Source organism: Mya arenaria, chromosome 1 (assembly GCF_026914265.1).
Source record: "Mya arenaria isolate MELC-2E11 chromosome 1, ASM2691426v1".
In the NCBI taxonomy this organism is placed as follows: domain Eukaryota; kingdom Metazoa; phylum Mollusca; class Bivalvia; order Myida; family Myidae; genus Mya; species Mya arenaria.
This window is the reverse complement of record NC_069122.1, coordinates 11,995,725-12,023,205: the sequence shown is the minus strand read 5'-3', so window position 1 is coordinate 12,023,205 and position 27,481 is coordinate 11,995,725. Positions and strand designations below refer to the sequence as shown.

Sequence of the window (27,481 nt, the reverse complement as noted above, 5' to 3'; positions counted from 1 at the left end):
ATCGGACAGCCATTGTATATTACGTATCGTCAAATATGAACACAAATTGAAAAACAATACCCAGATTGTGAAAGGAGCCTCAATAACAATGTGCACGATTTTCAATTGAAGTCGCTGCTCACATTTGTTGTCTGAAGATGCCAACTCTACATTTTTTTTTAAACAAAGGTACTTTTAAGACATTTAACCGTGATTTTTAATTTTCTTAGTCGTATCGGTTTAAAGGTGATCGGTTGTTATTTGAAATGCAGGGCAATCCGATATATTTGGATCAAGAAATTAAAAAAATATTCTAATGTTATACTGAGTAAACAGCTGAACTACATGTATTAAGTTACCTTCAAAGAATCATTCAATTCCTGAATGCCTTCCTCAGACATGACCTTTCCCAGGTGTTCCGTGAGTGCTCTTAAACCGCCCTGGGTTCTTTGAACAGTCATTTCCGGTTCATTCTGTGCATGCGCGTTTCTACTTTCGTCGTCATTTCCTCGAAATTCCTGTGATTTCACTTCTAGCATATTACGTAATACCTCACACTCCCTTTCCTTCTCAGATAATATTTTCTCCGTCTCATTGAGTCTAGAAAGTAAAGCCGAACATTTGAACTTCAAAGTTTCATTTTCACTAGACAGCTTTTCGATATGTTTGTAAGAGTCTACGAGTTGTTTATTTAATTTAGACATAAATTCCCGCGAAGAATGTTTGTCTGAAGACTCTTGTGGAACACATGCTTCTAATTCTCGCATTGACCCAATCGAGGTACGGAACGGTCGGTTCGAAAGACTTTGGTGACGCATGTTCAAATATGTCATGTCACGTGCGTGCGTTGATTGGTCATATGGCCCACTAGCCTCGATTCCGACATTTGATTGCGTCATCAGTGACGTAGACCAAGAAGAATCGCTGCTGTATGCGGAAGACTCGGATAGTTCTGTAGGCACCGATGAATCTGATTCATTCGCACAATTATACGCTGACAGTTGACTGTGATTAATATAATCCGATGACGAGAAGCTTTTGTTGACGTCATTAAGATGGCGGCTGGTATTATCATACTGGGCTATACATCCGACAGATTGAGTCCGACCGTCGATCGGCGAAGGCAGTAAGGCGTTTTCCACGGGCTCGCGGACCGAACGTTGCCGGTCGACGGTGTTATGGCCATTAAAGCTGATGCTGCGTCCTAGCGTAATCGGTGGGCGGGGAGGCGGCACAGACGTCTGCCGTAAAACGACTGGAGGACCTTGAAAAGATCAATTAACGCACACGTGTATAATTGTGTGCAGCTGATGTTTGTTTAATGACCTAAACAGGGATTTGAAAACCGGTCGTTGAATCCAGATGAATAATTAATAATGTCACGATGCAATTAAATGATTACGCAAGGCACACTTAATAGGTTATGAATCAAATTTAAATCACAACAACACAACTTAACATCGTTACCTCCCTTGTTTTTTTTTCAACAAGGTGTAACATTTTTTACGAAATTATCAATTTGAGTTGTCTTTCTTGAATTGTTAGCAAATTTTCACAGAGAAAAGAACTGTCACTGAACGTACCCGAGATTGTTCTTGGAGAGATTGGTTCCGCGTTCTCATAGTCGGGGTATGCCTGTCCGTCCGGAAAGCTGACGAAGATATCCGGGGGACGCCGAGCGCGTGAAGGACTTCCGCTTCCAGTCTTGCATTCTGAAAAAATGTTTGAAAGTTTAAACTCAATATTTATTTTTCATTTTTAATGAATCAAGTTTTACAGGTATCTTAGATTAGGTGACTTAGATGTCACATGATTTGTTTGACGACAGGGGTTAAAGCTGCACTCTCACAGATTGACCGTGTTGACAACTTTTTAATGTTTTGTCTTGGAATAAGCCATTTTTTAATGTCTGGAAACCAGTAATATATGACTACTGACAAACAATCAGATCTCAGTTTATCATATTTACTTTTGAAATTTAAAGTTTTGTGCCGATAAACTATTTTTTAAAACGTTCAATCTGTGGGAGTGCAGCTTAAAGTTTGCCACCTTACCTGTAGAACGCATCATATTAAGTGCAATCTGGCTGTGACCTCCCTCAATTGCCTCTTGGTGAGGCGTTTTTCCCTTCTCGTTCCGAATTGTGATGTCAGCACCCGCTTTAAGGAGACGTAAAATGACGTCACTGTGTCCGCGATATGCGGCGATGTGTAACGCTGTGTCGCCGCGGTTATTCTTTGCGTTAACGTTGGCACCACTGTTAACGAAACAAGGTACATGTATAAGAGAACATATGATTTTACACTTAAAATAATGAATAAGAAACTTAAACTTGACGCGGATTTCTTTTTCAATGGCATTTTTGTTTTATTACATAAAATATGTGCTCCTGCCAGTTATATGCTCATGGTTTAATGTCTTCGTTTATCACTTTTATTTAAAATGATATGGTTATGAAATACTATATTAACCAATAAAGGGAACTTCTCGATGTTTCAAACAAGTCACATATCCAAAATTATTCTTATGTATGAAATATTTTAAATATTTCCAAAATGAAAGAGAGAATTTTATGTACCTATCCAACAAAACGTCTACACAATTCGTGTGACCACGGTCCGCTGCTGCGTGTAGTGGTGTCGATCCCCACGTCACTTTAGAGTTGACGTCACTTCCGGCCTGGATCAAAATTTCACTCACGTGACTATGCCCATGACATGCGCTCCAGTAAAGGGGCGTGGCGTTGTCCTTGTCAGTCACAGAAGGGGCGTGTCCGGATTGCAAAAAGTTAAAAACCTGATCGAAGTTGCCATTTTTGGCCGCGGACATTAAATCCATGGTGTAACTTCGGTTCCAATCGCCGTGTAGTACGAAAGATCATTAAAAAGCATTTTGCCAAATGCGGAGAGCCACTAGGCCTCTATATTTTCATTGGTCGGCTTATTTCACCTGTAATTAAAGGAAGAATAAGGTTACAAGTTACATCCTGTTTGTTTTGATGATAAAATGACACACCTTAAGTACATTAAATTTTGATGTTAATATTTTAAGGATGCACTCTTAAAAGTGCCTTTGATAACAATCTTGTTTTCTAACTTACTTTGTTTATGAGTGCAACCATAATCAGCACGCGGAAAACACAGAGATAGTTAATCGGTCCAAATATGTGTTTTTCTTTGTTTTATCAATTCTATGAAAGAAATGTATAATTTAAATCATAAAACAAAATACTATTACGGTAGATCGATATAATGCAGGTATGGATATGCAAAATCAATATTATTTAAAATAATTAATTTAAGATTCATTGTATTGAATTGAATTGAAATGAGCATCATTCATACATCTTTTGCATATTTGTGAAATGATACCTGATATATCTAAACATCCATCATATTGATAACATGCTTAATGGTAAAAAAATATTGTAATCGGTTGGGAATAATGCACAAAAGGACAACAACAACTTCGAAGTCTGAATAAATAAAAAATATAAACTAAAATTAAAGGTACTTGCTCATGTGTTTTGGCCAAAGTTTTGTTTTCCCGGTAATGCATCTTAAAACACTTTTTATCGTTATATACTTTATGATATCGAAATTGCAGAAGAAAATACAGTTATAGAATAAAAATCATTTTTGATTTATTGGGGTGCGAACTCGGTCAAGTCAAGAATCCGGTAAAGTCAAGATTAATCGGATTACCGACGCCCAAAAGACAAGGCCGAGTACACTTTTACAAAAGTGGAGATATCTTGACCTCTTTACAATACACTGATAACATCCCGTGGTGATGTCAATCAACCAATCACGCAACAACAAAGCTGTAATTAAGTGATTATTAGCGTTGTTTACGCTAAAGAAAATTGTGGTCTTCAAAGACGATATTTGATATAATATCAACATTTGCTGAAGGGTTCCAGGTGTTGGTATTTCAATTTAAAGCTGCACTCTCACAGATATACCATTTTTTTGTCTTGAAAAAGGCAGATTTTTGCATTAATATCTGCAAGACAATGATATAAGATTGCTGACAAAAAATCAGATCGTAGATTTTCATATTTCCGTTCGGAAATAAATGTTTTATGGCTTAAACCGTTAGTAACAGTTTAAGAAAATTACATAAAACTTTTTTTTTAACTTAAATATAAAAGTCTGAGATCTAAATTTTTGTCAGCAGTCTTACATGACTGGTTTCCATGGATTTTCGCAAAAATTGGCTCGTTCTAAGACGAAAAATAAAAAAATGTCAAAACGTTCAATCTGTGAGAGTGCAGCTTTAAACACTCCTTATGATTTGCCACTCTTTATTTCTTCATTTAAAAAGTGGATTTCACAAAACCATGAGCGAGTACCATTAATAATAACAAAAATGACAAAACGAGATTCGCGACACGTGATTCCAGTGGGTGTGGCTACCTCAAAGAGCATAGCCAATTATAATAACGAATACGGAACTACCGGAAGTAATATTGTTGCGGATCCGTGGTTTATTGGTTACACACTTGACTGTCAAAACAGGGGTCGCAGGTTCGATTCCCGCCGCAGCACTAAACACATACTTATAGTCTTCCGGGAGGGACGTTAAATGAGGGTCCCTTATGACAGTGCTTTTGCTCTTACCAGGGATACATTCTGTCTGTGCAGTATGCTTTAAAAAATGAAATGACTTACAATCTTATCGGAGCACTCGCCGAGGGGGCTTTGCCCGAATGCGAGTATAAATAAGCTTACACAACACCACCGGAAGTATACTGTTTGTGCACTATACTCCAAAAAACAAAAGACTAACAATCTTATTAAAGCACTCGCCGAAGGGGCAAGGCCCGAGTGCGAGTATAAATAAGCTTACACAACACTACCGGAAGTATACTGTCAGTGCACTATGCTCCAAAAAACAAAAGACTAACAATCTTATTAAAGCACTCGCCGAAGGGGCAAGGCCCGAGTGCGAGTATAAATAAGCTTACACAACACTACCGGAAGTATACTGTCTGTGCACTATGCTCCAAAAAAACCAAGCACTCGCGGAAGGGGCAAGGCCCGAGTGCGAGTATAAATAAGCTTACACAACACCGGAAGTTATAGTCTATCACGCTCTAGTGTTCCGTATGGCATTAAGGCGTGGAGTAATGATTTTTTTTAAATAAAATATAGGGCCGATTGTTCCGAACAATGTGATTTACGATAGTGTTGTTCACTTTTAAACCTAAACTAGTTGATGATATGTTCACATACTTCAATATAAACTAGTTCAGCTGAAATAAGTGTCTAAAATATTGTTAGAAAATACAGCAGATTGCAAGTGTATCCATAAACTTTCAGAGCAGTAAAGATCCGGAAGTTAACAACGATTATGTTAACAACGATTACGTTAACAACGATTACGTTAACAACGTTGTTAACTTTAACATAGTTCTTAACAATCGGCTCAAAAAGTTATCATTTTTTATTAGCGGAAACTTCACAATAAGGAAACGCCAACTAAGACGAAAAGTCATCGAACTTGTTTATTAAGTAAATATGAATAGACAATTAGCTTCTAAGAACAGGAAGATTATGTTTAAAGTAAGTTCAATTAAAAACCATATTATAAACCAATGCAATGTAACTTCCCTGTGTAGAAAATCGAGCAGTTTCAGGAAAAAATGATTATTCGTTTTGCAAATAAAATTTATCTAAATTGATGACAACACACGTAGCGAACAGACGGATTTTCATCTGACTGGACGCTTTGTAATATTAAACTTCCTTAAACAGGGTCGTACTTGTAAAATATGAAAGTAGCGTCTGAATAAAACCCAATGATAATAATCAATCACATGGATGAAATGACATTGGCAAATAGTGTTTTGAATCCGTTTATACACTTGTGCACGTAGGAACGAACAGTTTGGGTTTCAGTGGCGTAGCCTGGGACTACACCTTTTTTGAAAAATGCCAAAATGATTTAAACCCAAACTGCAATAAAAACTAATAGCTGCTCAAACACTTTGAACAACTCAAACGTTTGTTTTATTACATGTATTACCAAAAAGGTTTGGTGTTTATCGCTTGATGTTATTGTTATCATGGAATATATAATTAAGTGTGTTATGGTGCCTTTTTTCTTCTGGAATGCTCCAAAATCGCACCATTTTGCTTCTTATTTAGAAAGAAATCTTGTGTGTGTTTGGGGGGGGGGGGGGTCTTATCCCCAAACTCACATATAACCATCGGGCATACAAGTTTTTTTAGGTCTAGCTACGCTCCTGGGTTACGATATAGTTATTGCACCTGCAACCTAAGGTAATGAAATAAAAACAAATCTTGTCAAAAAATAGCACAAAATTCTTATTGATGTATGACATCGCTTACGACACATGTATCTTTAGAAGATTGGCGTATTTTATTCCTTTTGTCCTATATTGAAATTAAAAAGTAAACTTAGACAATTTGCTGTTTGGGGGGGGGGGGGGGGGGGGTCCGCTAGTGCTATGTGACGAATGTGTATTGGATCTTCACTCTCACTCTTACGATTTTTTGTCTAAATGTGGATGTAATAAAAAATTAAAGAGTCTATTTAAAGTACCGCATACAGCCCGTTTACATTTAAAAACAAAAACAAAAACTTGCACAATAAATGTATAATGTTTGTTAACTATCGGCGCCGATGATTAAATAATTCGAGAGCACGTGAGTAATAATATTTTGGGCACAGAGGGTTGATGTAGTTAATACCTATACTAGAGCTATAAAACAACTTTAGGTTGATGTCATTGTTCAGAAAAAGGCCTTATTTTATGAAGAATTGTCCCGCATGACTTTCCGCATGATAACCCTATAGTGTTTTATTCTATATCGTTTTAAGGGTATTTAGGTACAGGGAAAGAATATGTAAAAAGTATACCGAAACCAATATTACTCATGTGCTATCTTAAAGGGACTCATCCCCATTTTATACGCAGTAAAAACGGTTTCTTTTTTAAACACTTTTTAAACCATATTCCTGTAACACCTCAAAAACACGTTCAAAATGAAACACGTCACATTTTCTCTTTTTAAACACACGCTGTTGGCGTGAGACCACAGTTATTTTTACTATATGTTTCATATAGACACTAACCTGGCTTTTGACTGTATACACACCCCAATTGAAAAACAAGGACATGGCATCTCTAGAACAATTCAAGACACAAAATATAATCACATGAAAACACCATGTTGACCATTGACCCGGCTGTCAAAATTGAGTAGAAATACATAACCCTACCGGCAAGGAGTCAATCGGCTACAAACAACTAATTTTCAGACTTCCAGAAGCTATGGTTTTTCCAACATTTACACTGAAAACTATCAATTTCTGCAATAGAGTGTCAAATTCAGTCAAGTTCTCTGCAAAAAGAACATTTTTTGCTTCTGTTTCATTCAATTTTAATAAAATATTGACACTTGAAAACAAGCACTCTTTTTGCTGTATTAACATCCGGATCAACGGGGGGCAGATAACTGTGGGTCAACGGGGGGGCAGATAACTATGGTCTTGAGCCTGTTTTCGGGGGAAACACTAGTGTACCGATTTCAAACGTCCATGTGTTTCAAATTGAAACATGCGACGCGTTGCAAAGCAAAACACCTCTTCCGTTATACTTCAGAAAAACACGTTTAGGATCAGACATCGATTGTTTTTATTTCCTAGTGAAATGTAAAAAAAAAAGCTTGTAGCAATGATAAAACACCTACAAAAGTTCAAATAAGCGCTAATTTAAAAAAGAAATAATACTGGAAATGCTCAATTTTGCCAAAACGCGATAGTAACGCATTTGAAAATTGAATCATTTTAGGCTTGGATTTACTTATTTATGTCCGAATGAGTATGTGGCAGTTGCTGTTCGGTCTTTGTTCGTGAAAGTAAAGTAAAATAACTCAATTTCAACACATTTAAAAATATGCCAACATAAAACATGTGAACGGGTCCCTTTAATATTGAAAGATTGCCAGATAAGCCATCTCATATCCGATTTCATTTGTAATAAAGAACACTAACAGTCAAATAACAATTACGTGATTGCTAATAATAATGTGCGCCTTCTTGCGCCGCTGCCTCCGGTGACCTGCAAGTAATACTAATAAAACCTTCACTCTTCTTCCTAGTTGAATTATACATTAAAATCCATAATATTCTATTTCACCATGTACTCGCTTACTCTACCATATATATATTTAAGGAAATAAAGAGGATATATACTTTGGGGTCGACGGTTTTCATAGTCAGACTATATAAAGTTTTACAGCAAATATTGATAAAAATACTATAAGTTAATAATAGAAAAATACTGATATTTAGAATCACTTAGAATAATAACTAGTAATTCAATATACTAATCGTTGTGCAAAAAAATATACTTCAGGGGCCGTAATCTGTAGCCAAATGGTATTAACCTTATGCACCAGTCAATTGTTACCACGGCCCCCAGGTCCGGGGAATCGCGGGGACTTTGACTTTCGGTTCAGCTAATCCTAGGTAAAATCCCAGGCCTACAGGGACAAACTGCTGGTAAAATCACCGCCAAATGCCCCCGCACCCCGGGGACATCATACGTATAAAGGCCAATTCCTCGCTCTTTTCGGCGCGAAAACAAAACCACGGCTTCCACTCTGCACTCGGCTTCCACTGTGGGGCCACCTGGATGGTAAAACCACTGCCTGTTTCCCACGCTATCCCCGATATACCCCCAGACCTGGTGAGGCCGTGGTTAGTTGACTGGTGTATTGCGGGTAAGAGTAGAATGTGAGTGTTTAGATTCGACTATAGAATTCATTGGCCAATACACTGAATGGAATCACCAAGGCAGGTCTAAGGATAAGAAAAATACTATATTAAGTACAGGGGTGGTGTTCAATATGCGACTTCAGTCAATCTTATGGCCATACATCTTTCACTTCATTCACTGTATAGGTCAGTTATTTACAAAACGGAATCCGATTTGCTAAACCAATCTTAGATCCAAATAAGAATACCATCCCTGGACAAGCACAACGGTATTGCATGGGTTTTTAATATTAAACTTATATTAACGTATATTTTTGTCAACGTTTTATTCGATCATTTATTACTGATAAGCACAACCAATCTTTTAAAAGCTTAAGTATATTATTTTTTATCTTTCAAGCTGCACTCTCACAGATTGAACGTTTTGACAGCTTGTTATTTCTTTGTCTTGGAACTAGCATTTTTTGCGAAAATGCATGGAAACCAGTGATGTAAGAATGCTGAGAAATAATCAGACCGCAGATGTTCATACTTATGTTCAAAAGTTGATGCTTTATGCATTTTTCTTAAAGCGTTAGGTAACACTTTTAGGCATAAAACATTAATTTTCGACCGAAATATGAATCACTGCGATCTGGCCCCAATTTCTCGAAACTTCTTAAGTCCCTTACAACAGGATTAAGCTAAGCTCATTTCTTTTCTAATAATTTGTGTAATATTTATTTCTTTAAGAGTGTTTTATACTTTAAATAGGGATTATCTTTTTAATAATCACAATGAACAATTTTTCATTTATCAAAATTCAATTTAAGTATGTATTTTGGCTAACTGAAATAAACCAGTTATGCTTAAGAAGTTTCGAGAAATTGGGGCCTGATCTTTTATCGGCTGTCCTATGTTGTGTTTACAACAAGAAATAATAACAGTTTTACGGTTTATTACTAGTACTTGAGAACAGTCATTGAGAACTAAACTATTGTGATAGCATGCAGCATGTAGTAGTACAGAGGCGTGGCTTATCAGCAAGAGGTGTCGCTATTGGCTGAAGTTAAATACACAACATCCTATATCACTGGTTTCCAGACATTGACGCACAATTTGGCTCATTTCAAGACAAAAAATAAAAATGTTGTCAAAACGATTAATATGTGAGAGTGCAGCTTTAAACCGTTTAATAATTTCGATAAACCTTATGATACTACTTATTGTCATCACGACTTTCCCCATTATGGTTTTTCATACCGCAGTGTATGCATATTATTGACCCCATTAATTCAAGAGCAACGTTTTATTGTACGTTTAATACGTTAACGTAGCTATTTCCGCGTTCTTTCAATCATGAAGACATGGCCGTTGATAGTGAAGAATTAACGTTAATTGCTGTGTTTAAGTAGAATAACTTATTTGAGCACGAGTGAGGTGAATGGACAGCGTAAGCAGAAATGGACTAAGATTACAACTATCACGCTTTGTAAGATTTGTACACCCCTCTTTAGTAGTTAGTTCCATGTGATGTGCGGCAGAGGTTTTTTTTTATCTATGAAATCGATGCAGCATTTTACATATATGGATGGAGTTGAATCCATCATCATTCAATACTTCAAAATCTTGAAATACATAGTTCAAAGGGTAGTATGGAGGTAATTGCAGAAAATAAGCATTGTACATAATTGGTTATATACCGCCCAAGAATTATTGGGTACCAAAAGTACACGCCCTTTGTGGAGCACCCACTACCTCTTCGATGATGTGGCTCTAACCCACGACCCATTTGATGGTGGGAATCGAACCCACCACCCTCTGTATGTCGTGGCTCGAACCCACGACATTTTCTGTGCCGTGGCTCGAACCCACGACCTATTGTGTGTCGTGGTTCGAACAGACGACCTCTTGTGTGTCATGGCTCGAACCCACGACCTCGTGTGTGTCATCGCGTGAACCCACCACCTCTTGTGTGTCGTGGCTCGAACCCACGACATGTTCTGTGCCGTGGCTCGATCCCACGACCTATTGTGTGTCGTGGTTCGAACAGACGACCTCGTGTGTGTCGTGGCTAGAACCCACGACCTCGTGTGTGTCATCGCGCGAACCCACCACCTCTTGTGTGTCGTGGCTCGAACCCACGACCTCGTGTGTGTCATCGCGCGAATCCACCACATCTTTGGTGAGGAACGTACACATATATATACTACTAGACCACTGCCACCGTTTTTAGCAACAGCAACGGTACATGTAACTGTTTCATCACCCCTGATCAATACTGTCACCTATGGTTTTGGACTGACCGGAATGTCAAGTATAAATGTAATCAACATCGACTTAAGTTTAGGAAGTTATCACTAATCATTATCTTAGGATATCTTAGCGTATTAAAACTAAGCATATTAAAAACTAAATCTCGCATTGGCATTGGACAAACTGGATCTTTACATTAAGTGGTATGTCAAGTTCGTTACCATATATATCTAAGTCCATACCATATATTTGAAGGACCACTTACAAATATTTCATTTTTTGTTTGTTTGTTAAATTGAAACATTATAACATTTATCTGTTTGAACAGACATCAAATATATATCACATAGCAACTGTAAGATAGTCGTTTATACATAAAATAAATTCAAACAGAAAAGACCCCCACTTATTTCAATGTGTTAAAAAGGTTAAGTGGAAAAAAATGAATCCATTTTAGACACATTTTCAAATACTTATGAATAATCATTATAGATCAGTACTTTACTTAAGATGAGGATTTATAATCATGTCTTTACATTACACACACTATTAATTTGCCTAATGTTTTACCCTATTGAACATTAGATGGTTAAATGTAAGGTATTCTAAGTACTAAATATATATGACATTTCATTATCGGGCCTAAAAAATACATTTGGTTCGGGTTACCCGACCCTACGTACGAAATAGGCGCCGACCCTACCGTTTTGAAAGTCAGTTGGTAAAATAAAAAAAAAAATAAAAAAAAATGTTTTTATTATTTTTTATGTGTGTTTTAAAATGTAGTTTAAACCTTTAACGCTGTATACAAAATATAACTTTATCACCATTCTCCAATGATGAAAAAACGTTCTTATATCAAGCCTAAAAAAATAAAATAAAATGAAATAAAAAAACCTATACTACCTAACTACCTGTTCTTGAAAAGGATGTAACCCGAACCCAAAATAATATTTTTGGTCTAGCCATCGTCAATAATGCTAAATTTCAATGTCTGGTTATAAATGTAATGGTTCAAGTTCTATAGTATGTACCTTTATAAAAATAAATGGTTTGAAGCACGGCGGGCACATACTTATATTTCTTAATTTTTTAATGGTCTACATTTTATCGTGTAAAATACATACTAAATGGGCCAGCCAATTTATATATATCACTTCACCTGATTTAAATCAATATCAGCTGACTGCTGATTTACTGCAATTATTGCGTTGAAACATTAGAGAAATACTTCCTTTTATTATATATTTTCCGGTTGTTTATAGAGATTTATCACTGAAATAAAATTGATAATTCACTTTTTCAAACAGTTAAAATAACAAATTGATATTTTTCATTGTTTTGAAATTTGACCCCGCTCCTGGTTCCAATTTAAACGTCAACGCGCACAGAGCTGGGACAAAATTTCAACGATGTCCTTTCCGAAAGGACGTTACGTGCGCATATAAATTGGCTCGTTTATCTAAAACCTGTAAATAAATGACTTTAAATTTCAATTTTAGGTATATAATAAAAAGAATAATTGTTTGTTTCAGTGTAAGATAGCAATATATTTCATCTTATGAACACCAAAAGTGAATATTTCACTCGTGAAATATAAATGTTGGTGCTCATTCGGTGAAATACATTACGATCTTACACTGAAACAAACAATTATGTTCTCATTGGGCAAAATAACATGTTGATCACCAAATACAATTTGCATCTTTTGAAAGGGTTTTGATTGATGAAAAGTGACAAGTGATATAAATGCTCGAAAAGTATACTGTGGGAAAATTTATTGCAGTTTGTTGTTTTGTTCTGTATTTCACCTGAAATCGGACTTGAAATGACCTATATCACCCCTCCAACATAAATGACGCCACGCCATTGGTCCAGGACTGGTCACGCGGTGACCTTACATTTTTCCACATTGGGTCACTAAATTTATATCGTACCAAAATGGCGTCTATTTCCCGATTCTGATGAATATTCCGATGAATAAATGAAACATTTAAACATGTAAACCGGTTTGTCAATGTGATATATACGTTACGGGGCTGGTAGGTGACCCGATCAGGGGCGTAGCTTCCAATAGGCCGTTTAGGCCGCGGCCTACACAATTTTCAGGATTTAAAAAAAAATGCCAAATCTGCAATAAAAAGCTTAAAAAATATATCGGAAACCAGGTATTTCAAATCTATCGTTTTCTTTTTCACTAAAATACATATCCATACGACTGTACGTATATAACTTATCGAAAATTGCATACCAGTAGTCTGCGCTTTGACGCCGTTCATTACATAAAACATTTATGTTCAAAATGCTACATGCGCTTAAAACATTTATTTAAGGTAAAACATATTGATATCGTTACTCTCATTAATGTTTTAACAACAAAGAAATATACAATAGAACGCACCAACGACCACCTAGCTAAAATGAAATCCCGGGGATGCATGCCCTCGTACTCCCCTCCCCCCCCCCCCCCTCCCCCAGAAAGTGGCATACACATATATTTTCGTCAAGCTACGCCCCTGCCGATATACGGGCGCAGGAAACGATATTCGGTTTCACTCTCACCCGGTATGGTTTCCTTTGTCCCGTATATCCCATATCGGGTCACCTACTTAACCCGTAACTGATAACATTGTAATCTTGAATTGCCCTTAGTGGTCAACATTATACTTTGTCAAATAAAGAGGCAGTATTCCTCAGTCGTCTAATATATTTCTTTCAGTAAATCAGCAGTCAGCCGTTATTGATTTTATTTAATCAGGTGAAGCGATTTATATGAATAGACCACTAAAATACATAAGGATTGTTTGAATGTAATTTAATACACAAAATAAATGGTAATGCAACTGTTTCGCATCACACCATTCATTTTTGTAAGTACATTCTGACAATCTATAACCATTACAAAAAGGTTTTAATATTTTTTTGGTATATTTTTTACCTTTTCTCTTCTCTAACCATTAAATCCTTTCAAATAATCCTGAATTTATACACGGCCATCAGTCATACAAAATGCATAGTTGTGCATACCTAAAGATAATACTTTTTTATTCAAAAGCAATGTAAGATATGTCACAGGGCAAGTTGTTGCCAATATGATACAAAACACCTCTTATTCGACCTATTTTCAAGTAAAAAATCGAGTTGTTTTTCAAAAATTGAAATGTTAGGTAAACCCAATACATTTAAACTGTCTAATTTAATGCAGATTACACCACAATTGTTATAAAAACAAAGATTAATTCTCATAATTATGACGGAAACAATTTAAGTTTCTAAAAACTCATTCGGGGCATCATATTCATAATTAATTATATTTTGTGACAGTTAATACTATTTTGGAATGTCATTACGTTTTTTGAACATCAAAGCATTTTTTATATCAACTATCGGGTTGGTATTACATTAAATATAGATTGTAATTTTGATAGTAGTGATAATCCATTTACTTTTATAATTTATAAATACTTACGCAGCAAACGTCGTACGTTTTCAGCTACTAAAATACTGTGTAACTAAAGCTTTTAAGTATTCCACATTTTAGTTCCAAAATGGCAGAGAATCACGTCGGAAGACTTCCCTATAACGTCTTAACGTCACCCGAACAATCGTTACGGCAACCACTGCTTGGGCGTTCACGCTTCGTTAACGTAACACAATACGGCAATCAACGGCAAATGAATGTCATACGTTCCCGTCAGCGAAAAACATGATTAATACATATTTAATATGAGGCTGGGCTGTTGGTAAACGGATGTTATGATAGTACTATACTTACGTTAAGGTCAAAGAAACGGTCTTTGTTTGCTTCTTGTTCGACTATATATATGGGGTTTATAATTATCACTATTGTACACCAGAGCGATGATGATATGCGTACAATGTATCTATCATTATCAAACCTCGGAGTACTGAGAATGATGATTATGCGAGTGCATCATCTCTATTAAGACTAGTGAACGAATGACAGGCTTTGAGTCCTATGTTTATTGCCCCTGTGTCGAAGCAGGTTACCAAATGTATTGTTTATTTTATTTGGACTAATGAAAAACTGGGGCTTTTTAGGGCTGATACTTAAAACAAAAAAGCAAACCACAAATCAGGGCTCCCCGTACTGATTTACATTGATCTTAGATCTGGTTGAGTGCATCAGAGAGCAGCAACAATTAGTACCAATAATGGATGGTGTGAGGGTGTGTGTGCGTGCGTGCGTTTGTGCGTGTTTGCGTTTGTGTGTGTTTGTAGTGGCGGGGCGGGGCGGGCTAGTAGGGGTGCAATTAAAAAGGCTTGAAGTAGGCCTTCAAGAGCTGGTCCTATATACTCCTTATTGGTGAGTAAAGCATTGATTTGAGTCTGAGATTGAAGCTTATCAGAAATGCAAATCAAATCAAGCTCCACTTTTTACACGCACGTCGTTCGTTCAAATTAAGAACTATCAACGATGCTGTAACATTGAGCATTCACAAGCTCTTAGTACTGCACGAAGTCTGAAACTCAGTATCTGCCTTTAGTGAAAAAGGACCCTGAAACTATACAAGAAATAAAACGGCCATAGTTCAAGACAACAGGGAAGTACGAAAGCTCCATTTTTGAACATGCTAAAATAAAAGTGCCAAAAATATACCATCTGTACCATAAACGTTGATCTTTCTCCTCTAACGTGACATTGCTCTGACGGCGAAAGTAATGAACGACACTTTACTTGTTAATTGTTATATTTTTCCGCTTCCAGACGCAAAAACTGTCAGCTTAACTTTGTAAATGTCACTTAGGGGTGAAGAGGGCTTAACTACTTAACCATGCGAATGCGTGCAGAACGAAGTCAACGGCAACAATGATGAAAACGACAACGAGACGATGATGGTGATGATGATGTTGATGATGGTGGTGGTGGTGATGATGATGATGATGATGATGATGATGATGATGATGATGTGGTGGTGGTGGTGGTGGTGGTGGTGGTGGTGGTGGTTGTGGTGGTGGTGATGGTGGTGATGATGATGATGATGATGATGATGATGATGATGATGATGATGATGATGATGATGATGATGATGATGATGATGATGATGATGATGATGATGATGATGATGATGATGATGATGATGATGATGATGATGATGTTAATGATGATGATGATGGTGATGATGATGATGATGATGGTGGTGGTGGTGATGATGATGATGATGATGGTGGTGGTGGTGGTGGTGGTGGTGGTGGTGGTGGTGGTGATGATGATGATGATGATGATGATGATGATGATGATGATGTTAAGTTTGGAGTTAAACTTTTCATTTATTAATGCTCTTTCAATTTGAGCACTAGTTTTGTTATTAAATATACTGTAGCAGTGTATCACTTATTTGCATTTTATTAAGGGCCTTTCACAGTGCAAAAGTCGTTTGAAGGACAAACACATTACATGTTTAAAATCAATTTTTATTTAGTTTAATGTTCAATTTTTAGCAAGCATAATTTACATACAACCTTGGCAACATTTGCAGGTGTAATAAGGAGTTTGGCAAATTTTACGAAAGAAGATTTTATCACAGTTTTAAATAAAAAGCATTTGCATTTTTTTTCAAAAATGTCTTTATACAAAAAGAATATGTTTTTGTGTAACATATCATATGTCTTGCGGCTTTGTGGTGATTGTAGCTATTTTAAAAATATAATTGCATTGTGGTTATCAGGAAATTAATTTTATCCACTAGTTTTCACTATTTTATCGAATACCTTTCTTATCTGTTTGATATATCATCAAGGAACCCCAATATACCGCAAAACATGTCGCAAAGGATGTATGTTTTACTATAGAAAAAATTGATCCTCAAAATAAACAAAACATTAACTTATCAATCATTTAAAAAAATCAACACCTTACTTTTGTACTGTTGCAGACCCTTAAGTGTATAGAAGCTTTTGCGCTTTACTGCCCTTGTTCTGCATCAAGTTATTGAATATATATTTATATAAATATATACAGCTCATTAGCAATTTAATTGGTAAGGAAGAACGACCGATGTTGCTTTCCATAATAATCAAATTTGATCTGAAAATTATGTAAATTTATGACATGCTCTGTACACAGCGGTCCAAACGTCGTGCGAATTTCCGTAAGATGTTTAGTCAGTGTGTCCAACATTTTGATTACATACCATCATTCATATCAACAACAGGTTTTTTTAGATTTTTTGCAAGCACCAGGATGTCACACAAGCTTATGTCCAACATTGCATGACGGAAGTTTAATGTCAGAGGGAGAGTGCATAAAGTTCATATGAGTTTTATACGGCTACAAGCCTAAACCAATTTGACTAAAACATGTTGTTGTTGTTTTATTTTTCAGAAAGGAAACGGGTCATTTGTAAGACTTCAGATTATGTATGCTGAATGAAATTTTAACAAAACAATCCATAATTGATACACGGATTACAGAAGTTAATTTTCAACTTAATACGAATTATACTGTAATATTATTTTAGTAAAGGAACCATAAATATGTGGCCCATTGTTACCAAATTGCGTCCCTTGATTAGAAAAAAGGACAATTACAAATAATAACTGTCAACACTTAATGGACTCGTGCACATTGCACAAACCACAACTCTTTGGCAGACTGTTCCCTAATTATCTCCCTTGAAAGTACGTTAAATATTTACTTTTCATAACAACAATGTTTGATGGAGATGAATGAAACATACAATAGATGACAATGTGACAGTGTATGTTGAACATGACTCATAATTCCAGGACCCATTTTTACCTATCACTTTCCTTGATATGATCATAGAATTTATTAACATTTGTGACAAAAATGAATGAATATTTTCAATAGAGACCTGTGCATAGTAAACACGTAACTATTATTTTATTCCTAAGTTATCTCCTTTGGCAATTTTGTGGTATGTTTTTGAACAGTGAGCTACGTGCGTTACAGTGTCACGAAAACAGATCAGTGTGTGCTTCGTGCGTTAAAGCGCCGCGCAAACAGCTCACCGTGAGCTATATACGTTACAGTTCCACGCAAACAGCTCATCGTGTGCTTCGTGCGTTACAGCAACCCGTAAACAGCTCACCGTGAGCTATATGCGTTACAGTGCTCCACAAACAGCTCACCGTGAGCTATATATGTTACAGTTCCATGCAAACAGCCTCATCGTGTGTTTGTGCGTTACAGCGCCCCGCAAACAGCTCACCGTAAGCTATATGCGTTACAGAGCCCAACAAACAGCTCACCGCGAGCTATTTGCGTTACAGTGCCCCACAAACAGCTCACCGTGAGCTATATGCGTTACAGTGCCCCACAAACAGCTCACCGTGAGCAATATGCGTTACAGCGCCCCGCAAACAGCTCACCGTGAGCTATATGCGTTACAGAGCCCAACAAACAGCTCACCGTGAGCTATATGCGTTACACTGCCCCACAAACAGCTCACCGTGAGCTATATGCGTTACAGTGCCGCGAAAACAGCTCACCGTGTGCTTCGTGCGTTTAAGCGCCCCGCAAATATCTCACTGTGAGCTACGTGCGTTACAGTGCCCCGAAAACAGCTCAACGTGAGCTACGTGCGTTACAGTGCCCCGAAAACAGCTAACAGTGTGCTATAAGCGTAAAAGTGCCACGCAAACAGTTCACTGTCAGCTATATGCGTTACAGTGCCTCGTGCGTTTAAGAGCCCCGAAAACAGCTCAATGTGAGCTACGTGCGTTACAGTGCCCCGAAAACAGCTCAACGTGAGCTACGTGCGTTACAGTGCCCAGCAAACAGCTCACAATGTGCTATAAGCGTAAAAGTGCCACGCAAACAGTTCACTGTCAGCTATTTGTGATAATGTTTGTTAAAGTTAAATTGCTCACTGTGAGCTATATGCTTTAGAGCGTCCCTCAAACAGCTCACAGTGAGTTTTATGCGGTAAAAGCTAGATACGGTCTTACATGTATACAATAATTTTATTGAAATGCATTTTTTAAAATTATATTTTATACTCTGATTATATTAATGATATTGTATGACTATATGGTACGTACAATGCACCTTTAGCACTCGAAATCAACTTAATTTCCAAAGGTACGTTCTTTTCTCTTTTTATAAATGCAGCTTATGGGTTGTGAAGCATAGTCGTGGATATCCAAAGTTAACATAAACTATCTTATCGTCCATCAACGATTAATAGAAATGCAATTGTACCACTGAAAGTGAGAAATGGGTTGATCGTGGTTATTGTGGTGTAGTAGGTAAAAATAGCACGTAACTGTAACTAACACCTTAAAACATTTGAAAATAAATTTCTTCAAAAGAATTTAAACGGCTGCTAACATTGTGATTGTTAAAATAAACTTCCTAACATTACTTTTGAAAAAGTTCATATAGATAATATGCACCAGTCAATTGTAACCACGCCCCCTCCCGCGGTCCGGGAATAGCGGGGACTTTGACTTTCGGTCCAGCCATCCCCGGGTAAAATCCCTGCCCTGCGGGGATGAACTGATGGTTAAATCCCCGCCAAATGCCCCCGCACCCAAGGGACCCTAGGTAAGGCCCATTCCTCGCTATATTTTGAGCGAAGACAAAACCACCGCATTCAGCTGGCACTGCGGGGCCACCTGAAAGGTAGAAACACGGCCCATTTTCCAGGGTATCCCCGGTATACCCCCGGACCTGGAGGGGGGAGGGGGCGTGGTTACAATTGACTGGTGCAATACAACCGATTGCTCACTAAAAGTAAAAGATCTGTTAAGTTGTGTAGTAGGTAAAAATAGCACATAACTGCAACTAACACCTTATAACAATTGACAAGGAATTTCTTCAAAAGAATTTAAACGGCTTCTCATATTGTGATTGTTAAAATTAATTTCTTAACATTACTTTTGAAAATAGTTCAGATAGATTAGATATAAACACCGATTGCTCACTAAAAGTCAAAGATGCCTTAAGTTATAATAGTTTTAGCTTTTTTTCTTTTCTTTTTTTTTGTTATTTGTCCTTTTTATTCAGTGATCAACAATTTGGTCCACAATTTTTTTTAACTAAATAGAGATTGAATGTTAAATTTACTGTAATTTAAATTATAATTTGAACAATAATTTAATCATTAATTATCGAAAGAATGCACTTGCAGTATGTCATTTCATTAGAATGGGTATTTATTAAGCCTCTACTTTATCATAAAGGTATCCTTGAGCTATTTCGTGTTGGCACATGAATATTAATGATGCGAATATTAATTATAATTTCTAAACGCCAAAAACGTCATGCTAGAGAACCACAAGAGGATGTCATCGCTCGTCCGACAGATAGAGAGATAGTTGTATAGTTATATTCCGTGTATGAATGACTTATAGTTGTATAGTTATATTCCGTGTAGGAATTACTTATAGTTGTATAGTTATATTCCGTGTAGGAATTACTTATAGTTGTATAGTTATATTCCGTCCAGGAATTACTCATAGTTGTATGAAGAAATTATGTATTGTTGTAAAGACATATTCCGTGTAACTACAGCCAATGTTAAGCAAGCAAATCAGAAACTCTAATGAAATGCATCGAAATTTATACTTTTTTACAACTAAAGTATTTATAATTTTGTATTTTTCAATTTCTCCATGTTAAATAAATTCATTTGCCATGTAGATCTATTCATTTAGCAAAAGTTTACGGTTGATTTGTGAGCAACAAGCATTGCAAATAATAAATGAGTTTGTTAACCGTGATTTTAATTTGCATGATTATGATTTTTTACAGTCGAAACGTTCATATTTTGTCTTGTTAACAAGCGGATACATAAATACGCCCAGTTTAAGATACGCAATGGATAATCAATCATATCATTAACAAGACAACAAAAATCGCAAAAATGTAGACAGCATACCAGCAAACGGCAGCCAATTATGCATCAACGCATTTAAAACGCGTGGGAAGGAGAATTTAAAGTCGCACATTATAGTTTGATGCAAAATGAAAATGAAAAAAACAAACAAAAAAAAAACGTATAATAAAGGTACAGATTGAAAATTACTAGCCTTTATAAATGTTTTTTTCTTCTAATTCATAACTACTAGTATATGGCCAAAAAGTGCCAAATATCGCTTACATTTTTTTATTTTAATTTTATGTTGTTGTTTTTTTTTATCATTAAAACTGCACTCTCACTGATTGACAGTTTTGCCATTCTATTTTGTTTTGTCTCAGAATCAGTTGCTTGGAAACTGCCGATTGTTTTTCTTCTTGAATCGTAAGTAACGCCTTTAGCCATAAAACATCAATTTTCGAACGTAACTAAGAAAAGCTGCGATCTGATCTTTTGTCAGCAGTCTTTTATCACTGGTTTGCAGACATTAACGCAAAAATTGGCTCATTCTTAGACAAAAAAATGCCAAAACAGTCAATCTGTGAGAGCACAGCTTTAAAGTCAAATGAGTTTAAAATGATGATGAATTAGAATGATATGTTATTTGGGTCAACCTATAGTGTGCGCCTTTAAAGTTGCACTCTCACAGATTTCTATTTTTAGAACCTTTTTTTGTCTTGGAAAGAGCAAATTTTTGCGTAAATATCTGCAAACCAGTAATATAAGACTGCTGACAAAATATCAGATCGCAGATTTTCATATTTCCGTTCGAAAATTAATGTTTTATGGCTTAAACCCGTTACTTACGGTTTAAGAAAAATGCATAAAACATCAATTTTTTAACTGAAATATAAAAATCTGCGATCTAATTCTTTGTCAGCAGTCTTGTATGACTGGTTTCCATGTATTTTCACAAAAAGTGGCTCGTTCCAAGACAAAAAAAAAAAAAGTTGTCAAAACGTTCAATCTGTGAGAGTGCAGCTTTAACAGAACAATGTTAAACTCCCGTATGGCAAACAACGTCTTATACAACTTAACTTTCAAGTTTAATTAAAAAGGACAACTGAATTAAAACTTAATTTTTACAATCTTACATTTCATGAAACTGAATTAAAACACAAGCTTACATTATATTTAAACGGTTAACGGCTGAATTGGGAAAAAACAAATTGAAAAGAAATGCTTCGCAAGTGATTTGAAACTACATAAATTATACTGAAAAAGTACACAACTGAATTGAACAAGATCTGGTCGGACACTCGATCACAAGATATTTACCATAGCTGACGGATACTTTAACTTTTATCGAATACATTGGTAGCATCACGTGATAATGTCAGTCAACCAATCACGCTACAACCTTTTGCTGATTCGCGTTACTTACGCAATTCAAAATTTAGACTTAAAAGACAATATATCTGAGCAAATATCAGCATTCGTTCAGCAAGGAGTTCAGCAGTCAGTATCTGAGTTTTAACACTCTTAATGATTTGCTACACTTTATTTCGCAATTATTTTATTTTGCGTAAAATTCGCATTTTACAAACCATGAAAAGGTCCCTTTAAACACCGGGGCAGAGTGTATGGATACAGGTCATGCGTTTATCCCTCCCCCATCATGTTCAAAATGCCTTAACAGCCGAACCCCGTTGGCTCGAATTCGTTTGGCTCGAATTCCTCGTTGGCTCGAACTAGGTTTTACAGACCGATTTCTTTATTCTGAAGGTAAGTTTCACGTTTCGCTCGAATTTTTTGAGACTAGAGGTATTTTCGACGTTCTTTCAAAGCCGAATTGCATATTTCAAATTCATACAATCAACACATGTATCTTAACAACATAAGTGGGAGAAATGGGGTTAAAGGCTTGTGACATTACCACGCACCCTCATATGGGGTGTTAAATTTACCTTGAAAAATGTGCTAATCATCCCATTCAAAAACTATTTTCTATTAAATCGGCTGAGCGCATTAATACAACCCATTATAATAAACAGGTTCTTTGAAATTTCAAAAAAAAGGCATTCATTATAAGAATTTAGGACATATTTTAAACTCCTATTACCATTATGATATACAACTCAAGGTGAAACCGATTTGATGGATGAGCAGCATTATATCAGTATTAAGATAGACGAATCATTATTAAGAGTGTCTTTTTTCATAATTACTTCATAACACATGATCCAATGAAATCTAAAATATTTCTCTCATTTGAAAAGATATTGCCTTCTGTATAAAATGGTCGATTAAGCAAGTATTTAAAACTCGTAATCTGCATAGCCGAATAAAAGCCTTTAATTGTTATTTGTTGACCCAAATAAACCACAATTGTATTTAACAACGAGGTATGTGGTGGTATTCAATACTGGTCTTAATAAGATCTTAGAACGATGTAGCTAATCGGATTGCTCGATATAATTAACGGACCTATACATTGAATGGAGTCAGTGATGAATGCCTATAAGATTGTCTTAAGTTGTAAATTGAATATCACTCCAGATGTATTTATACAAATTGAATATCACTCCAGATGTATTTATACAAATTGAATATCACTCCAGATGTATTTATACGTATGTATACAATTTAAGCCAATGAAATGGCAGATATGCAATCATTAAGTACTAGGCTTAATCATTAAAAGTTTCAATTCTAGCGCGTGTTTAAAGGTCCGCCTACCGCCACTTATCCGATACACACTCCCTGCGTCAAGTGTTGCGTTGACAGTGTGTTAGCCAATGAGGTTTTATTCTAAGTATGTGATATTCATTATGCAACAAAAGTCAATCTTATAGGGAATCATCTTCGACATCATTAATTGGATCGGTCCGTTATTGATACCACGAAAACTGATGATTTTCGTCGTTTCTAGATTCATTTAAGACAAATGAAAACTTGCCCAATATTCTAAGCTACGCTCTCTCAGCCTATTCTTAATCATTAAGATTTTGCTTCATGTAATATAACTATTCCATTATACATTAGGAACTACAGTGACATACCCAGTAGTAAAAATGTACTTTCTAATAGCCCCTCAAAATGAATAACCCCTTAAAACTCTCACAGATTGCACGTTTTGACAACTTTTTTTTTATTTTTCATCTTGGAACGAGTCGATTTTTGCGAAAGTGCATGGAAACCAGTTAAATAAATCTGCTGTCAAAAAATTAGATTGCAGATCTTTATATTTATGTTCAAAAAATGATGTTTTATGCATTTTTCTTAACCCGATTGTAACGGTTTAAGCCATAAAACATTAATTTTCGAACGAAAATATGAAAATCTGCGATCTGAGTTTTTGTCAGCAATTTTATATCATTGGTTTACAGACATTTACGCAAAAATTTGCCCTTTCCTAGACAAAAAATAAAAAAGTTGTAAAAACGGTAAATCTGTGAGCGTGCAGCTTTAAAATGGCCTCAATTGTGATTTAATCAGCTTTTGTCACAATCGGTCACAATCGGTCTAAAATAAAGTAGAAACTAAACCCTGTTCAGAGGCGCAATCATGTCAGGGGAAGGGCAAAAAAGACACTGAATGAGCGATACAAAATGAACAAACAAAATACACGCATTAAAATAGCTTAGTCAATAAATTATTGGATTACCGTCGTCTATTTATAGTATTTTGAAAATTACTTTACTGTGTGTTCTTTTAAACTTAAATTGTAAGGATGTAAAACACAACTCATCATATATATCGATTTCGTAAGTTAACGGATTTTGTCATCTACTGACTTATTTTAGCAGATATTTTAAATAGCATTGCTAATAAATAGTTTACATCAGAAACAAGTTATGATAATTATGACGAAATAAAACTTCATCGGTATTCCAACCAAGTTTAAATATATAAAAACTGCGCTGTATGTCATAATACTAATCATTATTTGATATTCATCAAGGCAATTTAAATAAACAGGCCGATCCTTCTATCTAGTTATTCAAAACAAAGAATACATTGGAATTTAATGAGATCGATTAATTTTCAAAATCGTATACATAGTACACGTTCATAAATGTCACTTCTTTTCGAATATATCTGTTTCGGAAGGAAACATATACGTCTGAATGGCTAAGTGGTTATGTCGTCCGCCTATGGAAAGGGAGATCGAAGGTACGAGCCCCACTAGGGACTTGTTCTCATACGGCCGGTTGCTGACCCAGCAGCTAGTTACATATTCTCTTCCGCATTTTTCCAACTTGTTTTCGATGGAAAATGGCCGAGATGTTTCGAATGATTATGGGTACCGATTGTTATATATATACATGGTATTTAATGAACTTGCTTTGTTTTCACCTAAACTGTTCAAGAGAGAATAAGACACACCAAGAAAACCCCTTTCAGGGCTAGTATTCAAAATTGGTCTTAATTGCATCTAAGACCGATGTAGCTAATCGGATTACTTGTTATTAATAACTGACCAATAGAGTGAATGAAGTCAATGATATATGACTCTATTTACTTCAGTTGCACATTGAATACCACTCCTGGCTACATCTCAATTCCGTGCAATCTTTATCATTGATAGGCATTGCATTTTGTCATATATGTATTATTTGCATAAAAACAGGTCAAGGCAATGCACAGTTTAACATACACAGATTACACGTGCAAGGGGACTGGGCCACGAGTACTACCAACATCTACCAAAACATATTCGTATGATATTGTGAACGGCTATGTCGCAATCGTATGACCATTAATAATGATGTGTAAGTACATACTAACAACATTTAAATTTTAGTGGTCTACATACTATTGTGTAAACTACGCACTTACTGGTAAGCGACTGGTAATATCTACCAGTTCACTTGATTAAAATCAATAACGGTTGACTGCTAATTTACTGAAATAAAAGAACTGGCAAATTTGAAGTTCAGTATACTGCCTTCTTCTCGGACAAAAATATGGTTACCACTATTATAAATGAAAACCACGCTCGCCACTCTAAAAAGTCATGTATTACACTTTAATTCATTCGTGGATAAACGTATTGGTTCATTAAGACTTAACTATTATACTCTGTAAAGATTATTTACATGCCGACAAAATATCATGATTTGGAAATCAAACCTTACCTTAAGCCATAATGTCAAGTAGTCCAAATAAAAAAAATACACAGTTATTAATTATAAATAAATTTAAAACAAGTTCGATTGACAAAACCTGCTACCGTTAATATAATCATACGAATTCTACGTTGTCTTATCAGAATATCAAAATAACGCGTCAGAGCAAACAGAATAATTTATGAGTAGATTTTAACTTCCGCCTTACACCGCGATAAAAAGAACTGCAATTTATTTACCAATGAAATATAACCTCGCTAGCCACTTCCGTGTTTAAAAATAAGCGGTCTAATGACTTACGATGATAGTTTTCTACTTAATCTACTTGTAAGGCATAGCTTTCATAGAGGTAGTTATATGATATGAAAGTTATATCGAATGTTAACTTAATATCCTTCTTAAAATATGTTATGATACGTTTGCTTTTAAGAGACAATTAACCATGAGAAATTATCCATTATATTGGCTGTCTCGTGATTTAAAATTAAACAATTAAAATGATTTACGAAGGGAAATAAATACGTGTAATTTACCCTACGAAAAGAGATTTATTTATACACAATGTAACATGAATAATGATTTCTATACGGTGCCAAGAAAAATATGCACAGTCACCGCCTGAACACATAAGAAATTGTTTTTCATTAATAGATAGATAGATAGATAGATAGATAGATAGATAGATAGATAGATAGATAGATAGATAGATAGATAGATAGATAGATAGATAGATAGATAGATAGATGGATGGATGGATGGATGGATGGATGGATGATGGATGGATGGATAGATAGATTTATTCGTGCATATATATATATGTCATAGTAACAAACCAAATATCTCATAAAGTTATCACAGACTGATTAACAAAGTATTAGTGATGATATCTATACTAAAGCACAACATCATTAGAATGCTTTGGATACATACGTGCGTTAACAAAGATTTAATTCAATGTGACAAATATATAACACAGGATAACCCATTAAAGTTATTCAACTTATTTCCAATGGGGTCCTTATGACAAATATAATTATTTGCCAAGATCTCAGTTGTAAGCTGTTTAAATTAGCTTTTTTTTATACAAAAATAACATGCATGTACTATTGACCAGTAAAAGAATGATTAACTGTTTGTGATCGAACTTCTCTTACAGTTATAATGCAACCGACTGTTAAAACCATATGCCACTTAAGCATAATATGACAAAAATCTTAGAACTGATATGCAAGATTAAATGAATAACAATTAATAAAATAGGAAATCTTCCATTTCTGCACATTTCATACCAACAATGAGATGTGATTTCACTTCTTTATAAAAACATTAGGGAATCGGAATTTTCATTATATTGATTTTGACTTGTAATATACACAGATATCTTGCACGGGTATAGTCGAGTTGCAAGTGATAGGGTATCTTGTACGGGTATAGTTAATTTGCAGTAATAAAGTATCTTGTATGGGTAAAGTTAAATTGTAAGTGATGAGGTATCTTGTACGCGTTTAGTTAATTTGCAAGTGATGAGGTATCTTGTACGGTATAGTTAATTTGCAAGTGATAGGGTATCTTGTACGGGTAAAGTTAATTTGCAAG

The 27,481-nt window shown here is 35.6% G+C and overlaps 1 protein-coding gene across 2 annotated transcripts in view; it reads right to left on the bottom strand.

The window, feature by feature from the left end:
* Positions 1 to 26,087, bottom strand: part of LOC128233454 (ankycorbin-like) — a 33,111-nt gene extending 7,024 nt beyond the window's left edge. The window contains exons 1-5 of one of the 2 annotated variants that reach the window (XM_052947134.1): positions 25,895 to 26,087; positions 2,558 to 2,928; positions 2,034 to 2,236; positions 1,563 to 1,691; positions 339 to 1,243 (exon numbers count right to left, since the gene is read on the bottom strand). In XM_052947134.1, the coding sequence (XP_052803094.1) occupies positions 339 to 1,243; positions 1,563 to 1,691; positions 2,034 to 2,236; positions 2,558 to 2,817 (1,497 nt within the window). In that variant the 5' untranslated portion in view covers positions 2,818 to 2,928; positions 25,895 to 26,087. Of the gene's footprint in view, positions 1 to 338; positions 1,244 to 1,562; positions 1,692 to 2,033; positions 2,237 to 2,557; positions 2,929 to 14,434; positions 14,672 to 25,894 lie in introns of those variants that run through there. The other variant, XM_052947141.1, reaches the window with a different exon arrangement.
* Positions 26,088 to 27,481: the final 1,394 nt, after the last annotated feature.